The sequence below is a fragment of the Colias eurytheme genome, chromosome 16 (assembly GCF_061535395.1).
Source record: "Colias eurytheme isolate Ceu_HAF_F1 chromosome 16, ilColEury1 Martin Lab GWU primary, whole genome shotgun sequence".
NCBI classification, from domain to species: Eukaryota; Metazoa; Arthropoda; class Insecta; order Lepidoptera; family Pieridae; genus Colias; species Colias eurytheme.
Window position 1 is genome coordinate 3,796,354 of NC_142995.1, and position 23,014 is coordinate 3,819,367.

At 38.1% G+C, this 23,014-nt stretch overlaps 2 protein-coding genes across 6 annotated transcripts in view; one reads left to right on the top strand and one right to left on the bottom strand.

The window, feature by feature from the left end:
• Positions 1–724: 724 nt before the first annotated feature.
• LOC149901697 (lysM and putative peptidoglycan-binding domain-containing protein 4) lies at positions 725–2,014 on the top strand. Of its 2 annotated transcripts, none has more exons than XM_090110885.1 (3): positions 725–906; positions 977–1,170; positions 1,352–2,014. In XM_090110885.1, exons 2-3 carry the CDS (start codon positions 1,030–1,032, stop codon positions 1,883–1,885), a joined length of 675 nt encoding a protein of 224 aa, XP_089967011.1. In that variant the 5' UTR covers positions 725–906; positions 977–1,029; the 3' UTR covers positions 1,886–2,014. The 2 variants fall into 2 exon arrangements, with proteins under 2 accessions (XP_089967011.1, XP_089967010.1); XM_090110884.1 differs by having other exon boundaries at positions 990–1,170.
• A 383-nt stretch (positions 2,015–2,397) lies between these two features.
• Positions 2,398–23,014, bottom strand: part of HnRNP-K (Heterogeneous nuclear ribonucleoprotein K) — a 30,686-nt gene continuing 10,069 nt past the window's right edge. Inside the window, exons 1-11 of one of the 4 annotated variants that reach the window (XM_090111215.1) lie at positions 20,679–20,749; positions 20,562–20,603; positions 18,578–18,688; positions 18,424–18,480; positions 17,600–17,643; positions 17,163–17,238; positions 16,749–16,856; positions 7,400–7,528; positions 5,859–6,260; positions 4,981–5,150; positions 2,398–2,736 (exon numbers count right to left, since the gene is read on the bottom strand). In XM_090111215.1, coding sequence (XP_089967341.1) covers positions 2,691–2,736; positions 4,981–5,150; positions 5,859–6,260; positions 7,400–7,528; positions 16,749–16,856; positions 17,163–17,238; positions 17,600–17,643; positions 18,424–18,480; positions 18,578–18,667 — 1,122 coding nt within the window. In that variant the 5' untranslated portion in view covers positions 18,668–18,688; positions 20,562–20,603; positions 20,679–20,749 and the 3' untranslated portion in view covers positions 2,398–2,690. Of the gene's footprint in view, positions 2,737–4,980; positions 5,151–5,858; positions 6,261–7,399; positions 7,529–16,748; positions 16,857–17,162; positions 17,239–17,599; positions 17,644–18,423; positions 18,481–18,577; positions 18,689–20,561; positions 20,604–20,678; positions 20,750–23,014 lie in introns of those variants that run through there. The other 3 variants (XM_090111217.1, XM_090111216.1, XM_090111214.1) reach the window with 3 other exon arrangements.

Below are 23,014 nucleotides of genomic sequence, written 5' to 3' on the forward strand. Positions count from 1 at the left end.
AGCGAGAAATAATAAGAAATGATTGTATAAAGTTGGTGCAGAGAACCCCGAACCACGTTTTCGTTTATTCGCAATTGTATTTCTGTTCTGAGTCGATAAAGCATACGTGAAACAATAGAAAATAAATAAAAATGCGTATTCTCAACATATTCATAACAACAAAACACATCTGACGCGAGTTGTTTACTTAAGCGTGACGTCACGCGTGTTTTAGTCAAAATGGCTAACTGCAGAATTTCAATGTTTTATTTTATTGATAATCTCATTAATCTTAATGGTTTTAAGATTTCTAAGTCACTATATTGAATTTATTTATTGCACATTTTCCCTTAAAAACACTAATACGATCATTTATGAATACTGTCGTCATGCCTATTGCATTGTTGAATTATGACTACATATTTTTCGAAGTATTTAGATATAAATCAAATTTATAAATCTTGGCTCAAGTTATGTAGATCATAACTTTTCCAGGAAATATTGTTGTAAAGAGAAAGACCGTAGTTATAGTAAGACCGTAGTCTATCGACTAACTTAGTGCAATAATTTTTATTAGACTCTGTGCTTATACCATGGAAGCATCAGGCAGTATTTACGTTAATCTCAGTTCTTCTGCATATATTTATTGTGAAATGGCAACATAATGACCGATAATGACAGTATATTCTATGAAAAAAACGTAATCATCGCTATTGACATTGGCAGCTATCAATGTGGCAAAGCCAATGTCAAAGACCAAAATTATTTGTCAAATAAAATTGCAATCGAACGAGAATAACAGCTGTTTTTGTGTTTTCGATTAATTTTATTTCATGTTTCTACGTTTTTAAAGGTAGATCAGTATTTTTAGAGTAGGTCATGCTAGTTACTTATAGTTGTAGTGTCCATTTTGAAAATGAAACAAAGGTAAGAGTAGCTTAGCTAATAACGTAAGCAGAGAGACAAGTATTTTTATTGTTTACTTGAAAATAATTAGGTTTTCAATCCAGGACACGTCCTTTACATGGTGGGGATGATCTATTGACCAACATGAACGGTTCATTAGAGAACGATATAAATTTTAATGGCCATATACAGCTGCATAGGATAAAACCCCAGGATCATTTTATAGAAGCGCAAGTACAAGAGGGAGATACTTTACAGGCTATTGCCCTTCGATTCCATTGTTCTGTAAGTACTACAACTGATGCATACACTAATATGATTGTAAAATTTGTACTATGTTTTAAACAAGAGATTCAATATTATAAAATCTCATTTTAACTGGTTTTACTCAATATTTAACAATATTATTATTGACAATTAAATATAGGCTAATTGATGTTAATAGCTTTTAATGTGTTTTTTGCAGATATCAGAACTAAAGAGAATCAATCATATTCATAAAGACAATGAAATTTTTGCGAGGAGAACAATCAAAGTTCCTGTCACCCCATATTCAGTTCTTACAGAACTCGTACCATCCACACAACCACCGGAGCCAACTCCTTCTACATCAAACCATGCCCCCACTACGCTCACTATGGAGAACTTGATGGAAAACCCTGTTGCAAACAAATTAACAAAACAAAATGATGATTTTGAAATAGATTGCAATGCAGTAGTACTGAATAGCACAGTTGCGCCATCTGTCATTCCATACACAGATAATGAACCAAATGAGCCTGTGACAGAGGATACTAAACTGCTGCCAAATAAGGAGAGAGTATCTGTAGAAGCTGTTGTAGTGAAGCAGTTGACTTCACAAGGAGCAGATTTTGGCTTGAAGTGGTTTCATTTAGTTTGCTTTGTGCTCATACTCTGCGTAGTTGTGCCGATTGTGTATGTACTGTTTGTTTTGGACAAACATGAACATTCAGATATACCTCCATTACATCCCACATGATCATGGACTTAGCTAAACTGATATAAGAGCTTTAATACATTTGATGGACCTTTTTTTACTAAATTTTGTACTATATTTAAGGAAATAAGATGTGATTCTAAAATATATGTAATTTTTATCATAAGTATATTTCCGTTGTTTTATTTTTCAATCACATTGATTACTCAAAGTAATATACCTTTTCAAATGATAAGTAAATATAATGTATTCTCAGAGATAAGAATTGATTCCATCATAATAGTACTGGTTGTTTTGTTTACCTGATAATGGATCTTAGAATTAAATGCCATTATAAAGGCTGATGTTGCATAAATTACTATACACTTGTAAAATATTTGCACAAAAATAAACTGTTTCTGTTTCACAACTACACAATTTATGCATATTCAAGCAACTTGTGTTGCATTTCTGTATGCAATTGAATTAATATTTCATGATAAAACATTTCTAATCGTACATTTTCCATCCATGTTTAATGTTTTAGTAGAGATAGGGAATAAAAAGAAACCACATTTCACAAAATATACTATTTATTTCATTGCTATACTCTATCACTTAAAAATAGATCGATGTAACAAACCATCGCTGAATCGAACCATTGCTATTGTTTAATCTTAATAAACTTTGTATTAATAATGATAAATGCACATCTCATAAAAATTTCACAAGAATATTACAACCCGTAGCAATTGATTAGATTTCATACAAATATGATCTATGTATAATGTAATCAGAATAGGTACAAAATGAGCCTCCTTGTTACCAAAATATCTTATTGTAGGTAACGATTTCATGTTAATACCAATCAAAAGTTTCCGCCGCGGCCGAGAGACGGGTTGCTTTCGTGTACACTGTAAGGAAAAAATACGAATATTATTATATTAATATTACAAATAAAAATTTCATCAACAAAGCTTGTCAAAATGCATAACTTCGAAAATCCCATTAAATATAAAACATAAGGAAGTAACAGATACCAAAGTAAGGTATACAGGAGTAAACATGATTAAACACATATAAATTAGTAGAAAGAGAAATGTTACAGTCACTGTGCGAACCAGTCTTCATTCGACGTGTATGCAAACACTTTGTAGGCAGACTTGTGATTCCTTGTTATATTCGAATCAAACAACAAAATCACTAGTCTTCCATACAAAGAGTCGCTCAGCCCGTTAGTCACGTACACACCTATAAAAATGTTAATCACAAAACAGAATTTCACACATAGAAAGTTAATACACATTTGACATATTATTTTCACCTTGTTTCTAAAAAATGCACTATGACTTAATAATATATTAATGTTCAAAATTTCAAATTGTTATTTTAGAAACAGGGTGTTTCAACATATATGGTTAATTAACAATATTATACAATAAATATATGACAGAATGATGAAAACAGACCAAAGATTACAACTCGACAGCTACATAAAATTTTCAAATAATTTTACCTTAACCAAAACAACGGTTGATACATTCAAGCTGAACATTTACATAAGCTTAGCTTTGTTTGGAGCCAAATCGGGGAACTCTTGAAACATTCTATTGTAAAACAATGCATGTTAGTAATGATTTGATTTTCCATCTTATTACAAAACATGGTCTACTAAAATCTAGGTCTAAAATGTATTAAAACCGTGGTCTAAGTCTTACTACAAAACATGTTTTAGAATTTAGAGTTAAACCAGAGACAAGCACAAGTTTTCACTTCTGTACTAAAGTTAAACCATAACTTTATATTCTGGGCTTAAACCAGGTACTAAGTTTTTGTAATAAGATGGTCTATTTTTCTGACGCTAGGGCAATTGGTATGTATGAGACATGCTATAGCATGCTTATTAATATAGCTTATAAAGCACAGGCTCATTAAATGTTATATAAGTTTAATAAGCTGATGCTTCATTAATATGGAATTACTTATTGAAGCATGCAATCAATTATGCAACTGATTGGCTCTAATGGTATTAGTGTTTCAAGGTCGGATTTTATTTCGAGGCACATTTAATTACTTTCACTATTACTGTGATGGTAAATGTCTTAACAATTAAGTGCTTACTAATGATATTGAACTATAAATAAATGAATGAATTGCGTAATATATTTTAAAAGTGTTCAGGGATTTTGTACAAATCCACAAGACACCAGGGAAGGTACAAATAAATTATTGAATACCAACAAAAATAAAAAAAACATAATACTAATATAGTACACTTTCACAGTTCAATATATTATATCTATCAATTTATCAGAAACCTAGTTATTCTGATCACCTATAATTGTATGTATATGGGACCAAAATATATCATGCATCGCTTTAATAAAAACCTATGACTATTAAAATTTAAAATAATGAATACTACATCATACTAATCATTCCATTCGGACCTGAGCACATCATGCCTTATGTAACAATCACAATAATACGTCACGGGATTCTAAACCGCACCTATCTACAGGGTGTCCCACCGTCGGTATATTAAGCTTAAAGGAGGTTATAGTTTTGCATACGCTGAGTACATAAAAAATGTATGCGTGTACTAGAGTACATACGTAAGAAGTGAAACTTCTTTATGACCTTAAAAATGTCACGAGTATGGCGTAACGCAAAAATGTCACGCGTACGGCGTAACGCAAAAATGTCACGCGTACGGCGTAACGCAACACAACGCAACGCAACATAACACTAAATTTTTGTCCAACCCCGATAAAGAAGTTTCACTTCAAAAATACTTATAAAATTTCAGGAACATTTCTTTTAAATAGATGAATTCTTAAAGCTCTATGTGTACACCGCTAACAAGCAACCCGCCCAACTTTGCTACCCGCACGTGATCTATCGTTTAAGATTATGTTTTCATAAACAAAATGCTCACATTAGCGAAGCGCTATATGCCGGCTGCGCGAAGCTAGAGAAGAAAACATGGAATTTAAGGAAAAATTTTGCTTTTGATATGTTTATGTATTAAGTATTTTTTACGTGATCAGTGTATGCAAAACTACAAGTACCTTTGCGCTTACTATACCGATAGTGGGACATCCTGTATATTAAGCATGTCTAACAGGACCCTAGGGATCCTAAACCACAAGACATACCTCTGTTGCAGCAGATACTGCGCCATCTGTATGCGGTGCGGTGTGCCCGTGATAGTGATCACTCTATCACTGGCCCCGGCCAAAGGTTCCGCGATCTCTATCGACGCACCGCTCTCGGCGCGGATCTTTCGGATCCGGGATCCCGCTTTGCCGATTATCGCACCCGCTAGCTGTAAGGTAAAAAATAAAAAAAAAATAATCATAGGCTACATCTCAGCTTACCATCAGGCGAGATCGTGGTCAAGCGCTTCCCTATAACACAATAATAAAAAAAAAGACGGGTTGCACTCCGGGAGTGCCGGCAGAAGTGAAAACTTGATTATTAACGTTGAGCATGTTTGATATCCATCCGTCTTGCGCTTTTTCGATCAGGTCACGTGTCCTGACGGAGTTTAAGATTTTATACCCATTACAGAAAAAGTGCTTAACGCCGCTAAAGAAGTTTTCACTTCAAAATATTGTTACGTGTGTAAGAAATAAGAAAAACGGGGCTTGGTAATAGAAATAATCGTATTTTCGGTTTATTATGTTGTCCCACAAATCACATTGTAATATCTCAAGCCAAACTTTTAATCATGATATAAAAATAATTGTCGTCAACAATAAGACATAAAGCACTTGAGATGAAGAAAATAATTCTAAAAAGTTAACTTAACCCATTGAGCCCTGAACGGCCCGATCGGGCCACGACACAATAGATTTTCTATTGTGTCTGTGATTCCGGGGCCTGAGTTACTAATAAAATTAATTATTACAACATTAGCTCTACTCTTTGCACTACCACCAAAATTGACACAATCCATATTTATAACATTTAAAAAGTTAAAATATAACAAACATACCTAACAATTTAACATTTTTAAAGTTTTACTACTCACATCTTTCGGTATAGTGACTTGTGTGGTGGTCTCTTGCTGGCTACTGTTACTGCTGTTGAAGCTACTCCCCCCCCCACCGCCGCTCCTATTGCCTCCAAACGCACTACTACTGCTGCTGCTGCTGCTACTGAACCCTCCTCTTGGAGGTCCAAAGTTGCCCCTGGGACCAGACGAGTTGAAGTCATTGAACGGTCGTGGGGGAGGTCCGTTTCTGGACATCGGGGGCCCTCCACGAGGAGGGGGCCCCCTGTTCCCGGGCCCCACGGGAGGCCTGGGGCCCCGGCTTGGAGGCCCTCTGGGGCCTCTGCTCTCTTGCCCGTTTCCGAACCCGCCATATTCCTCAGCGTAGAAATCGTCGTAGTTGTGCGGGTCGTAGTTCTGCACGGGTCCTCTTACGGGCACCTGTAATTTATTATGTTCATTGTAATGGAGAAATTATTGTTGTGTAAAGTGCAAGTGACTACATTGTATAAAGCAAAGAAGCTTCCTGCGTCTGCCCTAATGTTTGTATGTATTTATGCTTAGATCTTTAAAAGCACTCAACGTATTTTGATGCAGTTTTAGATAGTGATTCAAGAGGAATGTTTTAGTATAGAATAGCTTCGCCCGCTTTGCCTAAAAATTAATAAATTATATACTAAAACATTCTACTTGAATCACTCTATCTATTAAAAAAAACACATCAAAATCCGTTGCGTAGTTTTAAATATTTAAGGGATTCAGGGACAGAGAAAGCGACTTTGTTTTACACTATTTAGTGATTTACGAAAAGCGCAATAGCAAAAATTCTTGTGAACGTGGAATAGCAACTTTAAAACTTCCATACCGGTTGTAATTACACTTAATTTAATGATTGAAAAGTGGGTTCGAATTGAGGCCTAGTTAAAGTAAATATTAGAGTTAGAATTTGAGTGTGAGTTAGTGACTGACTTTTAGGCCGATGATGCTTAATTTGACAATCCTGACTTGGATTTTAATGGGTCTAGTACTCTAGTTTAATACGTAATTATTTGAGTTAGACTTAAGGGTGAGTTAGCTGCTAGCTTATCCAAGCATGTCTTATTTAACAACCTCAAAAGTAGTATAGAAAGAGCTGACGTAAATGAGAAAATATAGATCGAGTGAAAGTTTCAAGTTACTTTTTTCAGACTGATCACTTTTTATTTACCAATGCCAAATGTATTTGAAAGAGTTTTTATTTAATGCGTTTATATTTAGGTTAAGAGTACGAGCAAGTTATTCACTGTTTTCTCGACTAAATTATTAATCGCATTGGCTCTAATAATAATTAAGGAATTTTCAAGTATGATTATGACAATGCATTAAAAGAATGATGAAAACTCAACTCAGTAGGAGTTCCATTGGTTTCAAAATTTTATACACGTATAAAATTCGAATGATTTTTAATTGTACAAAATTTTAGTGTTCCAGTGTGTCTTTGAGTATGAATATGAATTTAAGTGTATGTATGAATTTTAGTGTTTTTAATACATAGCTTTAAATGTGACTATGTATTTGTGTGTGTGTGTGACGTCACTAACCTGCTGCACAAGCTCGAGCACCTCCCGTATGCCGGCCGCGATCGCCTCCTTGCGGCCGACGAGCTGCACCACGCGCTCCGTGCTCTGCGGCGCCGGGTTCGAGAATATCTTGAGGCGAGCGCCGGTTTTCTATACGACACATATATCCACATTTTATTTCCACTTTCGACTATATACTATGTATATATTTTTTGTATTTAAGATAGTATTTAATTGCATCCTACCCGATGGTAAGTTGTGATGCAGTCTATGGATGGGAATGCCTGCCTAAAAAAAGCCTATTCGCTTTTACCTTGAACAGATTTAGATATATATCTATACATGTATGCAAAAGAAATTCGTGTTAGTTAAGACATTTATAACTCAATAACGGCTGAATTGATTTGGCTGCAAATGGGTCGGGGGGTAGATTAGAATCAAAAGGAAATAACTGGTACATATAGTAAAATTGAATAGCCAAATCGCGTAAAAACTAAAATTGGAGAACGGCTCGAGCAATTCGGCTAATTTTTCTATATTATATGGCTGGTGATTGCGATCATAATATGAATTTGCCAGTCACTTCAATTCACGGCGTAAACTGTCTGGTATTAAGAGCCAAGAGGTCATAATACGGCCCCTGGTATGGGCCAAGGGACGTTCATATGGAGAGAAGCATGAGAAGACAAAACAACGAAGCAGCGGGGCAGCTAGAATATTGTAGTAAATAAAAAATATAGTTCAAATCATAATGATGCAGTTGTAGTTTTTGTAAACACGACCATGATTAAGGAGAAATTTCTGATCTGTTTTTTTTTATTTAGAGCACGATGATGCGTTTAAAAGAATAACATTTTCCAAAAAAAAAGTTGTGTTCTATGTGTTAGCTCCTTAAAGTACATGCTTATATTTATAGAAAAGATAAAAAGTGCATGTATTGTAAATATTTATAAACACTAATTATCATTTCTCCTAATTATTTTAATTAAAGAGATGGTGAAGACTAAAATGTCGATTTAAACATGGATAAAATCAAAAATAAAAAAATCATATTAAGAATTTTAAAAACATGTTCATCCGATTTTAACTTGATAAACCTAAATATAAAATTATAGGATTAGACAATATTTAGGTAATAAAAATAAAGGGATATTATTTGGAATTAAGATATGAACTGAATTTCCACAAAAACAAACTGGTTAATTATGACTTAATCAATACGAACATATCAGGCCAGAATTTGTGGCACGTACAAGTAATGGAAATGAATAATTAAGTAACAGAAATCTCTATCTCTATTGCTTTGTACATTCATGTGTGTCATTATAGCGACTAATTGACCGACTGGTACGTTTTATCGATGACCTAAATCTCTTCACCATATTGACGGTTGACATAATGGATCTGTGATATTTTATTATTTTTTCACTTTTAATGTCGAGTGACGTTTGTAGGTGCGTAGTGCGCACGCTCTATCAAATCGACCGGCGCACGTGGCCCACCCGTGTCGTCACGCACAAACACTAGATAAGCCGGACGAACACTCACACGGAACACAATAATTATAATATCAAATATATTTATAAAATTTCAAAAAAATCACAAACCCATTTTTAATGTTAAAAATTGACCACTGATGTAATTCTCAAGTCTCAAATAGAAATCACAAGTACAATCAATTAAATTCACTCGCGTATGATTTGAACCGAATAATTGTCACATGCTCCCGACGTCGGGGCGAGGCGCGACCGTCTTCGGAGACGGTTGACGTTAGAATGAGGCAGGGTGCCGCCGACGTCGTGCAACACCTGACTACCCTCCCCCGCGCGCCGCGTAAAGGTGCACTTGTAGGGCTCCGCCACCCCCGCCGCGCCACGCCTACGCTGTGACGCCGGGCTACTCCAAATGTTTATCAAACTTTACCCGTACGCCTAGCTATGTCACGTACATGCGAATTTTCAGTTAGGGAAATACCTAATTATAGACATTTAGTATACGCCATAGATAATGCCTAATGTAACAGTTAAAATATCTAACATCAGCTGTATTACTACTTAATTTATATGTGCGGAATGCGCAAAAAACAACATAAGCTTACGTAACCAAAATTAGAGGTCACCTATTTTTATTTCCTCTAGAGCTATAGCAAACGAGAGGCAGTCGACGTGTTAGAACTGAGAAGCACACAATGAGACCGGCAGAATAAACAAGACGTTATGTGAAACATTAAAAATCGATAAGCGGTTAAGCGTTATGAAGTATCTAACGATGGCATCTAGCCAGATGTGGGAGACAAAAGAGTGGTTCGTGGGTCGATACATGGGGTAGGTATTTGATGGTACGACGAAGCCGTACCGCGGCGCGCGATCCGATCGGAAACGGAAGCGGCTCGCGTGCCCCGGCTGGTAATTGCCATTGTCACCACGACAGACCCGTCACTCCGCCCTATAATTACACCTGGACGACATATGCACTACGCTCAAATTACATCTTGCGCCAAATGTCATTGTCGTTATGTTTCAATTAAATGTATATATTGTTTGTGAATTTTAGCTTTCTGATATGAAATCGTAGAGCATCGTATGGCGCGCTGAAAGCTTCGCTAGCTAATTGAAGTGCATCTAACCCTGCGATTCGTAAGAGTGTACGTTAATAGGAGTATACTTTTATGCATCTGGGGTTTATTGTAAAGAGCATTTCAATGATAGCAAAGACTGCGATACCTTCAAGTTGTGTACCACATTTATTGCTCGGTATATCCGTTCGTTCGTGGTTTTTGTACTACTAGGATGTGGGGGAGGGCGATCGTACAAAAAGCTCCCGTCACGTGCGCCGCGGTAACTCGAGCTCGGCGCCGAACGCTTCCGACGGATGGAAACCCCTTACAAACACGTGTTCCCACCCTTTTCCCAACACACAATAACTCCATTGCCGTACATTTGTCCTCAAACCTCAAAGTTCACAATTTCAACAATTCAATGAGGTTACCGAGCCTTGCCTACGACGAATTTCTGTGGAATTATACAACTGAAATCTACGTAGTTTGACGTTTAACTTTCACTTAATTAGATTACGCATACGTACGAAACCCAAATAAACACATACAAATAACACGTTTACCTCGTCTTTCGCATTCATCTTCAAAATATTATAATTTCTAAATTCTACATGAAATTAAATCAGAGCCATTAAAAACACCACACATAAAAACTTAACCAACGGGATCGATATCCAAATCCAAACGAGAGCGTAGAACTGCGCCAAAATACCACGAAGCAGTTTATACCTGGCGAGATCTTGGGATGGGACGGGAATGTATTGCGTTTTGAAATTTGTAAAGTTTTCGAGTGTCGAGGAAGGTCTGAGCATTGTGCAAGTAGGTAGACCGTGGGGCCCAGGTGCGCGGTTTTTGTGCGGCCTTCCGGCGCGCGGCGGCTGCGCTAGCACCTGCCGCGACAGCTGCCGCCTGCGCACGCGCACCGAACGATAACTACATCTTATAACTTCGCCTAACACCGCCTAGATCGACGCTCGATAAACTGACGCCACCGTCGTGCACTTTAAAACGCCAGACTGAATAATTTACGGGAAAGAATTTCTATTTTCTATATATACGGGATGTGTAAGACAAATACGCAGTTGATTCAATGATTTTAAACTTTGTTATTACATCTTATAACTTCGCCAACATCACCTAGATCGACCCTCGATAAACTTACACCACTACCTATAGTTTAGAGCCGACGTCCATAGTTTACGAATAGAAAAGAATTCCTACATTCAGGATGCGTAAGACAAACATGCAGTTGATTCAATGATTTTTATACCTGAAATAAGCTACAAAGGCAATTCACGAAACAGCTGATTGCAAAAAATAACAATTGTTGTATAGTAAGTTCGCTAGGTAGAGAAATATTTATCTTCGTGGATTGGAAAAAAAATGCTAACGTGCGACTTCATTTACCGGGATAGGAGCATCATTGCGTACAATCTCTTTACTATAAGGATCTAATTCGTACAGACGTCAATGATCTTAAAGATTCGACTGGCCGAACCAATTTTTTGCGCACCAGCTGATTTGAACAAAACCCGTTTTACAATATAGTACGCTGAGACGAATCAATTCAATTGTTGTAAATTGGTAATGTTCAAAACACCTCGACGATATTGAATGGATCTTTTGTTTCCTTTGTGCGTTCAATCCTGAGCATTATTTTTACGCACTCCGTTGTGTGTAGGTAAAAGCGTACATATTTTGCTTGTGGCTAATCAAGTGCTGGCTAAACTACAAACATCGTTCCTAACTCACTTAATCACAGTTATGAAACATTGTGTCGGTGGCTGATAGAGATTGTGAAGTTGTTAAGCCCATTTGAAACTTTGCAAGTACCGGAGTCGTTAGTGATCGGAGCGTGCACTATTAGGTTGGGTCCTCGCTACTGAATTACCTAATGCTACAGCCTACACCACTCTTATTATCTGCTCAAGTATTTGTCTTTCTTAGATAAATTGTGTTCTTTTGGATGATAACATAACCAAATCAATATCATATTCGTAACTGTGTCCCTTTAATTGGTAAGATTCCTTTTATTTTTGATCTAATTTGATTTTACATTATTAGCGATGTTAAAAATATTTCATCATTCTATTATAAACTTGTGCATGTACCGTAATGTGTTAGTATTCCGAGTACACACAGCAGACAGATTAGTTTAAGTCTAGATCGTGAGCAACCAGCCTTACGTTAATATTATTTGCGTACATGCGATGACAAAGTGGCAGAGCTTTTAAACTTGATTATGTCGCGTGCACAATGCACTGTTTCTAAATAGGATATCGATCGTATGTCACGATGGAAAGCATGGCACATTGTTTGCGGTATAATAAGCGAATTATTTCTCTAACATGAAAATTGAAAATGTTACAGAATGTGTGACCGAAAATTAGATTATCGTCGGTTTATTGCACATAATGCAATATGTTATTTAATAATTTAAGAAATTTCATTTATTAAAAGCCACTTTCCTAATAACCATAGCCAATCACTCGCGGGCACATAAAACTATATTCGAACTCAGAAAGAAGCCATTAAAATGTAATTTGGGTGTATCGATTGTTACGTTTTCCACGTAAGTAATGCAAAACTCGTATAATTCAAACAGCTAGGTGAATCTATAGCATCGCTCCGAGATAAGACGGGATACATGCGGCAGCTGCTTTCACATCTGCCCTTCATCCGCCATCCCACGGCCAAAATAACGCTCAGTGAAAAAAATCTAGCACTCATGATTGCCCGCGCCTCGAGTCTCGACCGACAGATGATCGGCGAGTTATGACACATCTGCTATACACCTTTAATTACGCGCGTATACAATATAAATACATCGAGAAGTTATTAGATATTCTCCATCTTAAAATTAATTAAAACGGTGCACAGGTGCTCGAAATATAAAACTACTATCTCGCAGACAATGCCCTCAAAGAGTTAGCTAAACGCATTTCAACGAAAAAACATACCTTCATTTAAAAACTTGTTATAGAATAAAAGTGCTTGAAGCCAACAAGTCTAGTAAATAACTTATTCAAAGAACGTCGCGAACAAAAGCCGTCACTCTTTTGACAGTTTTTCCAGCTTTTTTTTTTTTTTTTTTTTTTTTATAATAACCCTGGCAATAGGGCAGGCGACTCACTTGGTGGTAGGTGATAGACGCCGCCCATGACGATCACAGCGTTAGGAACACTGTGATCGTATTGCCGGCTTTAAGAAGGATATTGGTTTTTCAGGAAGGTGTAGGCTCTTTGTTTGAAGGTTCCCATGTCGTACTGGTTGGGGAACACGGAAGGTGGTAATTTGTTCCACAGGAGTGTGGCTCGGGGCAGGAAGTGCCGTGAGAAACGCACGGTTGACGAGCGCCATGCATCCAGGTGGTGTGGATGATATTTTTGCTTGTGTCGGGCAGTGCGGTTGTGGAATTCTGCAGGTGGTATTAAGGCAAATAGTTCCTCAGAACACTCCCCGTTGTATATGCGATAGAATACGCATAGAGTCGCAACATCGCGCCTCAAAGCCAGAGGATCCAGCCGATCGGTGAGCTCAGGTAGGTCGACAATGCGGCAGGCACGACGCTGAAGGCGGTCAAATGGAAGTAACTGATACTGGGGTGCTCCAGCCCATAGGTGAGAACAGTACTCCATGTGTGGCCGAACTTGAGCCTTGTAGAGTAGTAGGCGATGAGCTGGCGTGAAGTACTGTCTCGCTCTTGCGAGCACCCCAAGTTTCTTAGAGGCTAATTTAGCCTTGTCTTCCAGATGACCGCGGAATTGTACGTCACTCGCAATGTCGATACCGAGAATTCCGATGCATGGCGTGGCTTTGAGAGGAGTGTTCTGGAATGTAGGTGACACTGCAAAAGACCTCTTTTTAGCTGAGAATGCGCAAACTTGCGTCTTTGAGGGGTTAAACTGGACGAGATTGTTTTGGCCCCAAATTGAGACTTCTTCCAGAGATTTCTCAATTTTAGACACAAGTTGTTTTCGATGCTCATCCACTTGGTCCTGAGAGAGATTTGCAAGACCGGTATATGCGGCGTCGCCCGTGCTATCATCAGCATAACAATGTATGTCACGTACTTGCAACATATCATTAATATGCAAAAGGAATAGCGTCGGCGACAGCACGCAACCCTGTGGAACACCAGCATTCACAGGCAAGGATTCTGAGCATGTTCCGTCGACAACGACCTTAATGCTTCGTGCCTTGAGAAAGCTGGCTATCCAGTTGCATAATCTCTCAGGTAGTCCGTATGAAGGCAGCTTGGAAAGGAGCCCTTTATGCCACACCCGATCAAATGCCTTGGCCACATCTAAACTAACTGCCATGGCTTCCCCCTTACTCTCAATTGCAGATGCCCATCGATGGGTCAGATAAACTAAAAGATCACCAGCTGAGCGATTTCGACGGAAACCGTACTGGTGGTCGCTTAAAAGCTGATGATCTTCTAGATACTGTAATACCTGGGAATTTATGATGGATTCCATCACTTTTGAGAATAAGGAGGTAACCGCGATCGGCCTGTAGTTTTTCGGGTCTGAGCGGGTGCCTTTCTTCGGTACAGGGTGAATCAGGGCGGACTTCCAAGTGCTTGGGACTATGCTAGAAGTGTAAGAGCATCGAAACAGACGCGTAAGAATTGGAGCTAATTCGGGAGCACAAGATTTGAGAACTATTGCAGGAATTCCGTCTGGCCCATTCGACTTATGGATATCGAGTGAAAGAAGAGCTCTACGTACTGCGCGTTGTGTGAATTTCACGTCAGCCATTTTGCTGTTGCAGTATGGGATGGAGGGTGGAACTCTTCCTTCATCATTCAGGGTCGAATTCGACGCAAAGAGTGTGGCCAATGTATCGGCTTTCTCGTTTGCAGTGTGGGCCAGAGTGTCGTCATCCCTACGTAGAGGAGGAAAGGATGACTTGCAGAAGTTCCCCTGAACGGCTTTGGCAAGTGACCAAAAGGCACGTGTGCCAGAGGGGTAGCGTGCAAGTCTCTCGCCGATTCTTCGGACGAACTCTGCTTTAGCTTTTTGGATGCTCTTCTTGTACTGTCGGGAGGCAGCATTAAACCTTTTTTTAAGATCCTTAGCATTAGAGTCCTTTCTTGCTATGGCTTCTACCCAGGCCTGATAACATTCCTGTTTAAAACGGGATGAATTTTTGCAGGATTGTCCAAACCAGGGTTGGGACTTGCCGCCGACGGGTACCACGGAGTAAGGAATAAAGAGTTCCATACCTTGCGTGACCACATCAGCGACTAAGTCAGCGCAAGCATCAGCGTCCTCGGATGCAAAGCAAATCTGACTCCATGGGTAGGAAGCAAAAAAGGTCCGCATCCCGTCCCAATCTGCCGATCTATAATGCCAGACATGACGGTAGCTTGCAGGTCTAGGTCGGAATTTTCGTGCGACAGGCACAGTACTCCGCACCAGGCAGTGATCGGAAGACCCTAGTGGCGCTTCAACTGCAACATGGTAGTCATCAGGATGAGATGTTAGTAAGAGATCTAAAAGGGATGGTATTTGGTCCTCCACGTCAGGAATCCTAGTGGGTGTGGAAACGAGCTGCGATAGGCCGTATGACAGTACAAAGTCGTGGAAAGTTCGACCCGCATAATCTGTGGTTCTTGATTTCAGCCAATCAGTATGGTGGGCATTAAAATCGCCAAGGACCACTATTTCGGCGGAGGGGACTTTCTGCAGAAGTTCATCAACCGTGTCTTGGATGTGCTCGATGAGGCGATTAGTTTCGGCATTTCCGCTATGACTCCTGTAAATGCATGCATAAATGCGGGGGTGATCACCGCAGTCGACGCGTAGCCATAGTATGGACAGGTTACCCTCAAGGATACCAAGGCGACGGCAACAAATATCCTCTCTAGCGTAGACGCAAGCACCAGCACGCGGTAAAAATAAGTGTTCCAGCGTGTATCCCGGGTAGTTTAAGTAGGAAGTATCAGCAGGAGAGGAGATCTGTGTCTCCGTCAAAAAGAGTAAAGCCGGCTTAGCCGTCTCGAGATGTTGGTGGACGGCAGTTAGGTTTGAATGAAGTCCCCTAATATTGCAGAAGTCCACAGATAGTAATGTGGTAGGGGTTGCCAATATGGGCTTACCTTTTTTTTTGGTGGCAGTATAAAATAGCGGAATTTTGCCCCCCCCAGAATACGTGGGGCAGTCCGAGCGTGAACACTCAGAGAGGGATTCTCCAGCATCATTGATGCTAGTACCCTCCTGGGGTAATTTTATATTTAATCCCGCTGCCATTTTGATTGTTTGAAGGGGGTAGGGATGGAATAGGATGGGACTATTGAAGGGAAGGAAAGAAGACGGGAATAAGGGAGAGGGGTGGGAGGGATAGGGATGGGGATTAGGATAGGGATACGGGCCTCCGGCCCCCCCACTCACCGAACGAAACACAGTAGTGGCTACTATTTCACGCCGGTTTTCTGTGGGGGTGTGGTATCTTCCCCGGTGCGAGCTGGCCCAATTCCTGCCGAAGCATGCTCGACTACCACTTAAGAAGCAGCACAGCACATTTATTATTGTTACAGCTTGTAACAATAATAAAATAAAGTGCGTCTTTAATGTTGTTAGAAATTGCATTTAGAATAAAATTACATAAAATATAGACAGCATTTTATTAGTTTAAAGGTTGTGAGTTAGTAGAGAATCATTTGAAAGTACTATCAAAGCATTTTAAACTACCCTCGCATTATTAAGTCGTCATTTTTAAGTCGAGGAAAACTTCATTATTTAGAAACAAATTAAGTAGTAAATTGCAAAATGCGCTGTAAAGAAAAGGAAAAGTGAATTGACTAACCTCTCTAAGTTCCTTGATCTTGGTACCAGCTTTGCCAATGACGCAGCCAGCTCTGCTCTGATGTATCAGTAGACGGACATCCAAGTCATCGCTGCCAGCCTTCGTCGCCTAGGATATTATACAATTTAATATTAATAACCTAATTTTTCAACCTTATCAAATTTTCTAAAGAAGTTTGAAGTTATGAATAAGTATAGGCTAATTACGCAGAGATGGATCTATCCTTAAGTTACCATACCAAAATACTGGAATTTCCTTTTGGAGCGTTTAAAAGGTTAATGAGTTTAACATACTTTCTTTAGTAAAAATTACTAAATAGTAATGATTTTTTATATACTTAGAAGATTTTAGAATTAAACTAAGAGTTCAATGTTTTTATTTATACGTCCACTGTCCAGAACTAATAATACTTACATCAGCTAAATTTGGCAAAATCTCTCTCACGATATCCATAATCGTATCCAAATCCCCAGCAGTGATTGTGAGTACACTGAAAAATGAAACACGCTGTAGCAAACTATCGAAGCGTTCATAGCATTAAAGAGAATATATTCAATTACGGAGTAATCAACAGAAATATAATCAACGGTCAGGGATTTTCTGTTTTGGACTGTAATTATGAAGCATGAAATCAAGATAGCCGTTACGTCATCGATACAGTTGTAGGACGCGTCGCGGGATCGTCCCAAACGGAACCTCTGCGGGAATCTCGACACTTCGGTCTCGAAATGGGATAGCGATAGGTGATGTGCTTCCGGCGAGGTGGCGGTGGGGATCGGGGATAAAGCGCGTAACTCCTGACTGTTGACGTTAAAAGATCCGATTTGAGAGTAGTCTGGGATTGTGTTTACCGTTCGGGGCCGAGGCAATCGGGGACTGTTATAGAGGCTTTAAACTGCGTGGCGTGGCGGGTGCGGGGCGGCGGCGTCCAGCGGGGCGGGACCGACAACCAAGAGGCGTTGTAGCGGCGCACGGCGCGTCCCCCTTGCCGCGCACCATCGCGCTTCCCTGTGCGACCCAGGCCTAGAGGCGGCTCTAACACCAGTCCTCATATGGAGAAGCGGTAACAGAATTTCAAACAGTTGAAATCCATTGCGAAAGTGGAAGATTTCGAGACTTTTGTCTTGTTGGAGTTAAACGAGGTCGCACAGGGAAGATTCACTCATAGTTTGGTAATAAATGGTGTGCGGCAAGTGAGTGGCGGAGGCGCGCAGTGCGTCGCGCTACCGACACATGGGCGCTCGGGGGCAGTAAGAACCTGTAACTGGCTGCCGGGGGGTTATTCTGTCTACGGACTAGCCGCTCACTTCAGTCCCGTAGGATCACATAATTCGGTGTTCTTGAAATATATCGAGCTATACAAAGACACGTATTAAAGAGATAAGACAGGTAAAGTATTTTTTGACACTTGTATGGAATATTCTCTCGGTCACATTATAGAACTAGTATTCTAGTATAACTCAGTCTACAGATGTCTCTTGTAGGTATTCACACCTAAATAGACTTCTCTACGATGTTGAAAGTAAAATGGAAAATTCTATAATATATTCATACACTAACTACCGTAAATACTAAATACATACCTTAAGAATCTAGTTGATTTATGGGAAATACAATTTTATAATATGAATAAATATAATATGGACCTTACTTGATATTAAATCTAAATACTGACCTGACTTCTCAGCTTTGAAATATTCGATCCCCCTTTCCCAATAATTGAGCCCGCCACCTGCAACATTCGAGAACATAAAATAAATCCATAATTATTACATCATATAAAATTGGTTCAAGGTTGATATTATAATCGAGTATATTTGAATACACACCTTACTCGGTATAAGGAAGGTGAGCTCCTCTTCAGTATGCCGGTGACGCTTTTGTATGGGGCCATCGTCTCCATGCGCTTCGCGTTTCATCTTGAATATTTAATTATTTACCTAATACATATACAAATTGAATCAGACATAAAATCTTCTCTGTCTACAAAACTGGCTTGATGAAATAAAATTTTACTTCTCTCAAAAATTTTAGTAATTTTATTTTTTACAAAATTGAGTGAATTTGTAAATTATGAAAATGGCATGCATAGAAAAAATAAATTAAACACGTTTCAGGATAAAAAAACGTTTCAGTGGTCTCATGTTGTGGAAATATTCACCTAACAAATAAATAAAGAAAATCGCTGCATACTCTGGAAATTTTCACCGGCATTCGGAAAATGTTCGTGTAAAAATATTGCAGAGGTGAGATGGCTTTCTGAATGGCCTGATAAGAGCCGGCTAAATCGCATACTTCAGCAATGAATTCTACTTATTTCTATTTTATGGGAATATTTTATTTTAAGCAATGTCGAATGTTTGCATGCCGCTGACAATGTAATGGCATATTTTATGATATTATGGTCTTCGTTAATATTCATAAATATGAATATGTCCAATTTAAAAATTCCCTGGATAAGTGCTAAATTTTTGTAATTTAATTTAGGCTTTTAATTGAACGATAAAATTTCATAAATTATATTTATGGAATTAATCTATAATCTAGCACTGGATGTGAATGCACCACTATTCAAATCTATTTAATACATAATATTTAGGTTAAACATAAACAATATTTTTGTAAAAAAAGCATTAATTATATTTTTGGCTTGGCATTACATATTATTTATGGCTAATTAAAAACTCCCTGGATAAATGCAATATTTTTGTAATTTAATTGAAAGATAAAATTTCATAAATTGTTTTTGGCTTGGCATTACATATTATTTATGGCTAATTAAAAACTCCCTGGATAAATGCAATATTTTTGTAATTTAATTTAGGCTTTTAATTGAACGATAAAATTTCATAAATTATATTTATGGAATTAATCTATAATCTAGCACTGGATGTGAATGCACCACAATTCAAATCTATTTAATACATAATATTTAAGTTAAACATAAACAATATTTTTGTAAAAAAGCATTAACGAATTAAAAAGGGCAATAGATGTATTGCACTAGCATGCAATCGTATATGCATTATCTTAAGTGTTGAGACTGTTGAGTCCTAAATATGCTAATGTAACATTCTGGCGGGCAGGTGAACAAGGTCATTGACTCTGCTTGGGTTCGTCGTCCATTACAATAGCAATTGCGATATATTTGCAAACATATATCAGCTGCCAATACGGTATTCTACGTAGTCTATTCGTAGCTTTATATTCTCAATTATTTGACAACTTCTTTTAAACTGTTATAAAGCCTGTAAGGAACCTGGGACATTTATGCTGAAGATTTATAGACTTCGCAGAAGTTTAATAGACTTGCCCAATAGCCAGGTTATTTATTTTATGGATAAGAGTTAAAAATAGGTAGAGCTCCGCAACTATTTTACAAATATTATTGGAATGTTTTATATCAGAATACTTATTTTCCTCAAGAGCAGTATTTAATAACAGAATATCAAAGAATACGAAAATAATGTAACAGAAACTATTGATTGAAAGTCACGAAGGATCAAAGCGTATGTGAATAGGTAAAGCGGGTTGACGGCAGGTGTGCGCTCCACAAAGAGGTACCTAGGGACCGTCTCGCGCAAAAAAATGTAAAGAAAAAACAACGCACCAAATGTCACTACCAGCTGTCTCACCTGCTACCATTTCTTATATGGGCTCGCTCGGTTTAATACAAAGGTGACTATGCTGAGCGCATAAAATAACAACTTTATACATATAATAATTTACGTAGGTATAATTCGCTGAACTTTCCGACGTATGCTCGTTAGCTTAAATGGGACAATGATAAATTCCCGATGGATAAAAACTCACCTTCTCTATGTAATCCGTGCTGGGTGATCTCGAAGTGCGTACCTAGAAACAGAATACTTATGAGATTGATGCGATACGATTTATAAATGCGATAAAACTTCTATCACGTCAACGTACATTATTAGGTTATCGCGTATTGTTTAGGGACGTTCGTTTGGCTGGTTGTCCACGAGTGAACTGACACCGGTCGGGCTCCGCACGGGCGTTAGTAGGGCCTCGCGAGACTTTAGGGCGCCAGTGCCGCACATGCGCAGTGCACCGCCGATAACCCTGCCCTAAAGGCTCTTGGTGTGCCCCGGAAAAGGCGACTTACTGAGACATCGAGACATCAGCGAGACCCTGGTACTCACCTAATAACTTGACGTTTTGAACTTCATTCAAAATTTTAAACACTGATTTTATAGTGATATATTGAACTCGAGACTGTTTAAATTTTAGCGGCAACGCGACGTATCAGCAATATATTCTGAATAAATATTTCTTGGTCCTATAAATAGTTTCATTACGTTTCAAAATTAATATATTTTCTAAACCTCCAATTAATTCCACAATTTAAGTCATATGTATAAATTAGGGGATTCTAGAAAAATACAGTAATACCTATACTTCGCGGTTGCAATTTGTAAAATTTTAAAGTCTTACTTCCATTTTCACCCCACGATATATCGTTCACCCCATCTAATAGCCGGGACTAATAGCTTCGAGTAACCAAATTTAAACAAACCCGTTCGCAGCCATACGTTATCCATTACTGCGTAAAGAGCGTAATTTCTAAGAATAATAAATACATATATATACATTTTCCTACTCTTGGGTTCTGTTAATATGCCGAAATCTCAATTCTATTTCTGGAATACCTTATACAATTACCTCTTCCCTATGTATCTAATTTTTATTTTATGTACATACATATTTATTTACGGAACTTCTGGGTTCCATTATGAACGTCTAGGTGCTCTTTTATTGATTACATTTCAAAAATTGGCAATATGACGTGCATCTTGGTTTATAACAACACCCTCATGTTATAAGTTACTAGCTTTCCGCCTGCGGCTTCGCCCGCGTTTTCAAAGAAAAACCCGCATAGTTCCCGTTCCCGTGGGATTTCCGGGATAAAACCTAGCCTATGTTACTCGTGGATAATGTAGCTTTCGAATGGTGAAAGAATTTTTAAAATCGGTCCAGTAGTTTATGAGCCTATTCATTACAATCAAACAATCAAACAAACAAACAAACAAAGTTTTCCTCTTTATAATATTAGTGTAGATAACTAAATAATACAAATGACAATGAACAGAAGCAATTACAGTAAATAGTAGGTACCTAAATAATTTTCGGAAAAACCCAAGGTTAGAACTAGAATTGTACTAATTACAAACAATAAACAATATAGTTATGGCTGATAATGAAATCGTGGTGTTTTAATTCAATTAAAAAATTAAAAATTAAGTAAACACAGGAGGGTAGCATGCAACACAGTCGTTAGCCCGTCTATGTACAAACTTCACTTAACAAATTGACCACATCGCGAGCATAATAGATGAACTGCTCGAATTTACAGAGACCGCTTACCGATATTGTTATAATGTTCGAGAAAAAAATTATGGATACATATCATATAAATAAAAATCAAATCGATAGGTTCAAAAGTTCAATATTGCATGCATCAATATATTATAACTGTCTGGTGTAATTTGAGCACTACTTAACCATTTAAACGGATTTCTTGTGGTTTTGGCTGGCCTGACAACTATGGCGCTTATGCAATGTCTCTCGTGTTGTTTTTCAATGCCAAATTCATTGCATGTTCCCTTTTTTACATCCAACAACTTCGTTAAATCCTTTCTAATAAATTGATATAAGACGTTATTTTGTTTCTTTTGATAAGTCAATAAATTAGTGAAGAACTACAAATATTATTTTTGTCCTCTAATAAAACGTCGCACGTATACATTAGAGATCTTATCTTCACGCTAGTTTTCCCTCATTACCTACAATTCCTGCTCGATGTCCTTTCGAAAACCGGTCGGTAATGGTTCTCTCAAATTGCTTTCACAACTTTTGTTGTCACATCAATCAATACCACAACCAAATAATCATTACGATCAAATACATCAACCTCGATTTATGAGTATTTGGCCGTACTAAATATGTGAACATACAGAAATATAAATTGTTCAACCTATTTGTCAATAGCTAATAGTCGACCGATGAGTCGAAGACAATCGTAACCTAGGTAACGAGACACCAACAAAATGTAACAACTATAGAAAGTTCTAAGAATTGGTTTTATAGAAGAAAAAAAGTGTTACGATGTCCGTTCCTAAAGAATCCTACTATACAGGACATAGAATGCATAGGCATATTTTGGCCATAGACCCATGCTTGGAAGGAATGAAAACCGCTATACACATTTTAATTGTAGATATAATTTGCTTAAAATTTGTTTAAAA